General features: G+C 47.5%; 1 protein-coding gene across 1 annotated transcript in view; it reads right to left on the reverse strand.

The window, feature by feature from the left end:
* Nucleotides 1–5663, reverse strand: part of LOC144510907 (uncharacterized) — a 347486-nt gene extending 341823 nt beyond the window's left edge. The window contains exons 1-2 of the mRNA XM_078240963.1: nucleotides 5591–5663; nucleotides 268–1764 (exon numbers count right to left, since the gene is read on the reverse strand). Coding sequence (XP_078097089.1) covers nucleotides 268–1406 — 1139 coding nt within the window. The 5' untranslated portion in view covers nucleotides 1407–1764; nucleotides 5591–5663. The remainder of the gene's footprint in view (nucleotides 1–267; nucleotides 1765–5590) is intronic.
* Nucleotides 5664–8224: the final 2561 nt, after the last annotated feature.

Consider the following 8224-nt stretch of genomic DNA (forward strand, 5'->3'; position numbering starts at 1 on the left):
ACATCTTTGGACTGTGGGAGGAAACCGGAGCACCCGGAGGAAACCCACGCAGACAGTGGCCCAAGCTGCGAATCGAACCCGGGTCCCTGGCACTGTGAGGCAGCAGAACTAACCACTGTGACACCGTGCCACCCATAAAACCCTCCGACCCTCCCACTTCACCGACTGTCAGAATGAACATGTTTCAGTCCCTGGATGTGATTAACAGCAGAATCCAACCCCTGTCATCACTTGTGAACTCGCTGGTGTTTCAGCAGGTGGGATGACTGAATGAATCCCTTCCCACACACAGAGCAGGTGAACGGCCTCTCCCCCGTGTGAACTCGCTGGTGTGTCTGCAGGTTGGGTAACCGAGTAAATCCTTTCCCACACACAGAGCAGGTGAATGGTCTCTCCCCCGTGTGAACTCGCTGGTGACTCAGCAGGTGGGATAACTGAGTGAATCCCTTCCTACAGTCAGAGCAGGTGAATGGTCTCTCCCCGGTGTGAATTCGCTGGTGTGTCCGCAGGGAGGATGAATGACTGAATCCCTTTCCACAGACAGAGCAGGTGAACGGTTTCTCCCCAGTGTGAACTCGCTGGTGTACCCGCAGGTTGGATAACCGAGTAAATCTCTTCCCACATTGAGAGCAGATGAATGGCCTCTCCTCAGTGTGAATGCTGTGGTGTGACACTATTTCTCCAGAGTGTTTGAAGCCACTCCCACAGTCAGAGCATTTAAAAGGTCTCTCCTGGGTGTGAGTGACTGTGTGTGTCAGCGGGGCAGATGACTGAGTGAATCCCTTTCCACACACAGAGCAGGTGAACGATCTATCCCCAGTGTGAACTCGCTGGTGTATTCGCAGGCTTGATGACCTTCTAAAACTCTTTGTGCAGTGAGAGCAGCTGAATGGTTTCTCTCCGGTGTGAATGCGCTCGTGGTCCCTCAGAACCGCAGCACGTTTGAAGCTGCTCCCACAGTCAGTGCATTTAAAGGGTCTCTCATTGCTGTGAGTGCCTTTGTGTTTTCTCAGGCTAGATGATGCAGCAAATCCCATTCCACACACACAGCAGGTGAATGGCCTCTCCCCAGAGTGAACTCGCTGGTGTTCCCGCAGTGCGGATGACCATTTAAATCTCTTTGTGCAGTGAGAGCAGCTGAACGGTCTCTCCTCAGTGTGAATGCGCTGGTGGGACACCAGTTCTCCAGGGCTTTTGAAGCCACTCCCACAGTCAGAGCATTTAAAGGGTCTCTCCTGGGTGTGCGTAACATTGTGACTCAGCAGGGTGGGTAACCTAGTGAATCCCTTCCCACACACAGAGCAAGTGAACGGCCTCTCTCCAGTGTGACTGCGTCGATGAATTTCCAGCTCAGATGGGGCTTTGAATCCCTTCCCACAATCCCCACACTTCCACGGTTTCTCCATGGTGCGGGTGTCCTTGTGACTCTCCAGGTTAAACAATCAGTTAAATCTCACACAGAACACGGGTACAGTCTCTCCCCGCTGTAAATGCTGCGATGTATTTTCAGGCTGTATAACTGGTTAAAGTTCTTTCCACACTCAGTGCACTGGAACACTCTCACTCAGGTGCGTGTGTGTCTCGGTGTTTTTCCAGTCACACTAATGATTAAAGTCTTCTGACACAGACAGAACAGAGAAAAATTTCTCCTTCTAGATTCAAAGGTCGATATATTTAGGTTCCAATGAATTGACTGAGTCTATCAGATGTTGATATGACATTTGTTTCAAGATTTCTGTCTGTAAATCCTCACCTTCTGATAACCTGTAAAATGAGTTTGAAAAATTCATTACTGTCAGTACAGGATAGAAATTCAGAACAGACAATTTCATTCCTCTCTCACTCCCCAAAAGCTGTAAATCTCCATCCCACACACTCTCCCTCCATTCTCACTCTGCTGTATCTAATATTCACCCTCCCAATTCTCCTGAAGGTGCTGATTGAGGCTGATTGACACATCCATGCTCACTGCTTCCTGTCCTGAACACAGAGAGCTGAAAATCTCCATGCAGAATACCAGCCTAACAGAAATATCGCTATATTCTTCAACTAAAAATATTTTAAATGGATTGTTTCGGTTAGTGAAGATACAGGGGGTTGTGATTGATGATCTTGAACTTGCTGCCTATGAGGGTGGTCATAGAGTTTTACAGCATGGAAAGAGGCCCTTCAGCCCATCGTGTTTCTGCTGGCCATCTAATCCCATTTTCCACACTTGCTGCATAACCTTGTATGCTATGGCATTTCAAGGGGTCGTCTAAATACTTCTTAAATGTTGTGAGGGTTCCCATCTCTACCTTTCAGGCAGAGAGTTTCAGATTCCCACCACCCTCTGGGTGAAAAGGTTTTTCCTCACATCTCCCATTAACCTCCTGCCCCTGAACTTAAATCCATGCCCCTGGTTACTGACCCCTCGGTAAAGAGAAAAGTTCCTTCCTATCCCCCCTATTTGTGCCCCTCAAAATTTTATACACCTCAATCTGGCCCCCTTCACCCTTCTCTGCTCCAAGAAAAACAACGCCAGCCTATCCAGTTTCTCTTGATAGCTGAAACCCTCCAGCCCAGGGAACATCCTGGTGAAATTCTTCTGCACCTACTCCAGTGCAAACACATCCTTCATATAGTGCTGCAACCAGAACTGCACACAGTACTCTACCTGTGGCCTAACCAGTGTTTTATACAGCTCCATCATAACATCCCTGCCCTTATATTCAATGATGTGGAGATGCCGGCGTTGGACTGGGGTGAACACAGTAAGAGTTTTAACAACACCAGGTTAAAGTCCAACAGGTTTATTTGGTAGCAAATACCATTAGCTTTCGGAGCGCTGCTCCTTTGTCAGATGGAGTGGATATCTGCTCTCAAACAGGGCACAGAGACACAAAATCAAGTTCCAGAATACTGATTAGAATGCAAATCCCTACAGCCAACCAGGTCTTAAAGATACAGACAATGTGGGTGGAGGGAGCATTAAGCACAGGTTAAAGAGATGTGTATTGTCTCCAGACAGGACAGCCCGCAAGTCCAGGAGGCAAGCTGTGGGGGTTACTGATAATGTGACATAAATCCAACATTCCGGATCGCAACAGACACCTCCAGACGCTGAAAGATGCCCTCATAAGAATAGGATATGGCGCTCGACTCATCGATCAACAGTTCCGACGCGCCACAGCGAAAAACCGCTCCGACCTCCTCAGAAGACAAACACGGGACACGGTGGACAGAGTACCCTTCGTCGTCCAGTACTTCCCCAGAGCGGAGAAGCTACGGCATCTCCTCCGGAGCCTTCAACATGTCATTGATGAAGACGAACATCTCGCCAAGGCCATCCCCACACCCCCACTTCTTGCCTTCAAACCACCGCGCAACCTCAAACAGACCATTGTCCGCAACAAACTACCCAGCCTTCAGGAGAACAGTGACCACGACACCACACACCCTGCCACAGCAACCTCTGCAAGACGTCGTGCCGGATCATCGACATGGATGCCATCATCTCACGTGAGAACACCATCTACCAGGTACACGGTACCTACTCTTGCAACTCGGCCAACGTTGTCTACCTGATACGCTGCAGGAAAGGATGTCCCAAAGCATGGTACATTGGGGAAACCATGCAGAGGCTACGACAACGGATGAATGAACACCGCTCGACAACCACCAGGCAAGAATGTTCTCTTCCTGTGGGGGAGCACTTCAGCAGTCACGGGCATTCAGCCTCTGATCTTCAGGTAAGCGTTCTCCAAGGCGGCCTTCACGACACACGACAGCGCAGAGTCGCTGAGCAGAAACTGATAGCCAAGTTCCGCACACGAGGATAGCCTAAACCGGGATGTTGGATTTATGTCACATTATCAGTAACCCCCACAGCTTGCCTCCTGGACTTGCGGGCTGTCCTGTCTGGAGACAATACACATCTCTTTAACCTGTGCTTAATGCTCCCTCCACCCACATTGTCTGTATCTTTAAGATCCGGTTGGCTGTAGGGATTCGCATTCTAAATCAGTATTCTGGAACTTGATTTTGTGTCTCTGTGCCCTGTTTGAGAGCACATTTCCACTCCGTCTGACGAAGGAGCAGCGCTCCGAAAGCTAATGGTATTTGCTACCAAATAAACCTGTTGGACTTTAACCTGGTGTTGTTAAAACTCTTATATTCAATGCCACGGTTAATAAAGGCAGGTATCCCATGTGCCTTCTGAACCACCTTATGTACTTGTCTTGCTGTCTTCAGAGATCTATGGACATGCACACCAAGGTCCCTCTGATCCTCTGTATTTCCTAGGATCTGACCATTCATTGTGTACTCAGTTACCTTGTTAGTCCTTTCAAAATGCATTACCTCAAACTTTTCAGGGCTGAATTCCAATTGCCACTATTCAGCCCACCTAACTAAAGTTTTACAGTTTATTTATTAATGTCACAAGTAGGCTTACATTAACACTGCAATGAAGGTACTGTGAAAATCCACAAGTCGCCACACTCCGGCACCTGTTCAGGTACACTGAGGGAGGATTTAGCATGGCCAATGCACCTAACCAGCACATCTTTCTGACTGTGGGAGGAAACCAGAGCACCCAGAGGAAACCCACGCAGCCATGGGGAAAACGTGACAGTGACCCAAGCCGGGAATCAAACTCAGGTCCCTGGCGCCATGAGACAGCAGTGCCACTGTGCTTCCCTATCAATATTGTCCTGTAATCTAAGGTTTTGTTCCTCGGTATTTACCACATCGCCAATTTTTGTGTCATCTGCAAACATGTCAGACCGTTAACATACACTACAAACAACAAGGGACCCAGCATCGATCCCTGCGCAACACCACTAGATACAGGCAGTCACAAAAACAACCTTCAACCATCACCCTCTGCCTCCTGCCACTGAGCCAATTTTGGATCCAGTTTGGCAAATTGCCCTGGATCCCATGCGCTCTTACCTTCTTCATCAGCCTCCCATGTGGGACCTTGTCAAAAGCCTTATTGAAGTCCATGTGGACAACATTAACTGCACTGCCCTCACCCACACACCTCGTCACCGCCATGAAAATTCATCAAATTTGTAAAACCTGATTTCCCTTTGCCAAAACCATGCTGACTATCCTTGACTAATCCTGACCTCTCCAACTGGAGATTAATTCTGTCCCTCAGAATTTTTTCCAATAGTTTCCCTACTGCTGAAGTTAGACTCAGTGGCCTGTAATTTGCTGTTTTTTTCCCTACGTCTCATCTTGACTAATTGCACCACATCAGCTGTCCTCCAGTCTTCTGGCACGTCTCCTGTGGCCAGAGAAGATTTGAAAATTATTGTCAGAGTCGCTGCAATCTCCTCCCTTGCCTCCCACAGCAGCCTGGGATACATCCCATCTGGAGCTGGGGATTTACACAATTTTAGATCCGTTAATACCTCCTCACTCTCAATGTTAAGTTGTTGAAGTGAATCGCAATGTCCCTCCCTGGTTTCCACACCTACATCATCGTTCACCACAGTGAATACAGACGCAAGTATTCATTTAAAACCTCACCAATGTCTCCCAGCTCCACGCACAAATTGCCACATTGATCCTTAATGGACCCAACTCTTTCCCTGCTCACCTGCTTCCCTTAATATATTGAATGAACACCTTTGAATGTCCTCACAAATGTTGCCCTCTTTTTAGGTCAAACCAAATACCTCACACACGGAAGAGGAAGTTTTAGTCTGAAACTCATTGGTCAACTTCCGTATTTAGACAATGGAGGATCTCTGACTGGCTGGAGGACAAGAGTACTTCCGGTCCTCCAACTCTTCCCATTGGTCAACAGCTTGACGGTCAGGCCACACATACGCATTTCCCCTCTCGCTTGGACATGCGCAGTCAAGGGCCGGGGGAGCTCACTGAGCGGGGGCTTCTCGCTCTGGCGGGGGCTTCTCGCTCTGGCCGGAGCCGTCAGCCGGTTGCCTGGAAACCTTGGCTGGAGGAGATCTAGGGGATGGGGGAAACAATGGGTGTGGGTGGGGGTGGGGATCCCGTACCCGAGCGGCGGAGATCTCACCCTCTGACTTTCATGATGAGGTCTTCACCAATGGGTTAATCCTGACAGCGTCCGCGCGCCGGAACCCGGAGTCGTCATCGCAGAGCAGGCGGATAAATATTGGCTGATTCAGGCCGGGCTCCTTTGTGACGTCACAATGCGGGAAGTTGGCCAACGAGTTTCAGAGTAAAACCTCCTCTGAGCAACATCTGGGAGGAAATCAGTGTCTCCCCCTTTCCATTTCCTTTCTCATTCTGGGGGAAATTGGGGACTTGCAGCAACTGAAGGGAAAGGAAGTGAATCCAGTCTGTATATTCCACACAGTTTTAGTCCAGTCATATAGACATATATCTGTCTGGCTGCCTGCATAGAGATTTCAGCTCTCTGTGTCCATGAGAGGAAGCAGTGAGGATGGATCTATCAATCAGCCTCAATCAACACCTTTAAGAGAATTGGGAGGGTGAATATTAGATACAGCAGAGTGAGAATGGAGGGAGAGTGTGTGGGATGGAGATTTACACCTTTTAGGGAATGAGAGAGAGAAGAATGTTCCATAGAAACTAAATTGTTCTGAATTTCTATCCTAAACTGACAGTAATGACTTTTGTAAATTCCTTTTTAAAGGATATCAGAAGGTGAGGATTTACAGATAGAAATCTAAAATGAAATGTCACATCAAGATCTGACAAGTCACTTGAAGGGCGGCACGGTGGCACAATGGGATTCATTCGGTCAGCAAATTTGGTGAAACACCAGCGGGGTCTTAAAAGGTTACAGTTCTTGTATTATTCTTGTGAAGCTTTCGTGCCCTTTCTCCAGTGCCTCTGTTTCGTTTTTCTAAATGGAGATTACAAACAGAACAGATCCTTCGGCCCAAGAAGTTGTGTCGACCATGATGCCAAATTAAACTTTTCCCATCTGCCTGCCCTTGGTCCATATCCCTCTATTCCTTGCATATTCATGTGCTTATCTAAAAGCCCCTTAAATGCCCCTATCGTATCTGCCTCCACCACCACCTCTGGCAGTGCGTTCCAGACACCTACCACTCACTATGTAAGAAAGAAAACTTGCCCCTCACATCTCCTTTGAACTTTTCCCCACTCTCACCTTAAGTGCATGTCCCCCAGTATTAGACATTTCAATTCTGGGAAAAAGATTCTGAGTGTCAACCCTATCTATGTCTCTCATGATTTTATTGACTTCTATCAAGTCTCCCCTCAGCCTCTGCCACTCCAGAGAGAATAACCCTAGTTTGTCCAGCCTCTCGTTATAGATCATACTCTCTAATCCAGGCAGCGTCCTGGTAAACCTCTTCTTCACCCTCTCCATAGCCTCTACATCCTTCCTGCAATGTGGCGACCAGAATTGAACACAATATTCTAAGTGCAGCCAAACCAAAGTATTATAAAGCTGCAACATGACATCCTGACTCTTGTACTCAATAAAGACAAGCATGCCATATGCCTTCTTTACCACCTATCTACTTGTGTGGCCAATTTCGGAGAGCTATGGACTTGAACCCCAAGTTCCCTCTGTACATCAATGCTGTTCAGGGGCCTGCCATTAACTGTATTCTTGCCCTGAACATTTGATCTCCCAAAGTGCAGCACCTCACTCTTGCTCAGATAAAACCCCATCTGCCATTTCTCCGCCCATATCTCCAGCTGACCTATATCCCGCTGTATTCTTTGACAACCTTCTACACTATCTACAACTAGCTTTGTGTCCTCTGCTAACTTATTAACCCACCCATCCCCATTTTCATCCAAGTCATTTATACATATCACAAACAGCAGAGGTCCCAGTACAGATCCCTGCGGAACACCACTAGTCACCTCCAGCCAGAAAAACATCCTTCTACCACTACTCTCTGACTTCTATGGGCAAGGCAATTCTGAATCCAAGTGGCCAAGTCACCATGAATCTCATGCATCTTAATCTTCTGGATGAACCTACCATGAGGGATCTTGTCGAAAGCCTCACTAAAATCCATGTACACAACATCCACTGCTCTACCCATATCGATCACTTTCGACATCTCCTCAATAAAATCAATCAAGTTAGTAAGATGTTGACAGTGCTCCCACTGTAGTCTTGTGATGAAAATATAGTCTGGTTCAGTGAAATGTAGATAACAGGTAGAATTGATATCTAATGAGGATTTTATACTTTAGAATTTAATAAAGGATTCATTGTTACTAACAGGTAAAGAAG

Source organism: Mustelus asterias, chromosome 23 (genome assembly GCF_964213995.1).
Source record: "Mustelus asterias chromosome 23, sMusAst1.hap1.1, whole genome shotgun sequence".
NCBI lineage: Eukaryota > Metazoa > Chordata > Chondrichthyes > Carcharhiniformes > Triakidae > Mustelus > Mustelus asterias.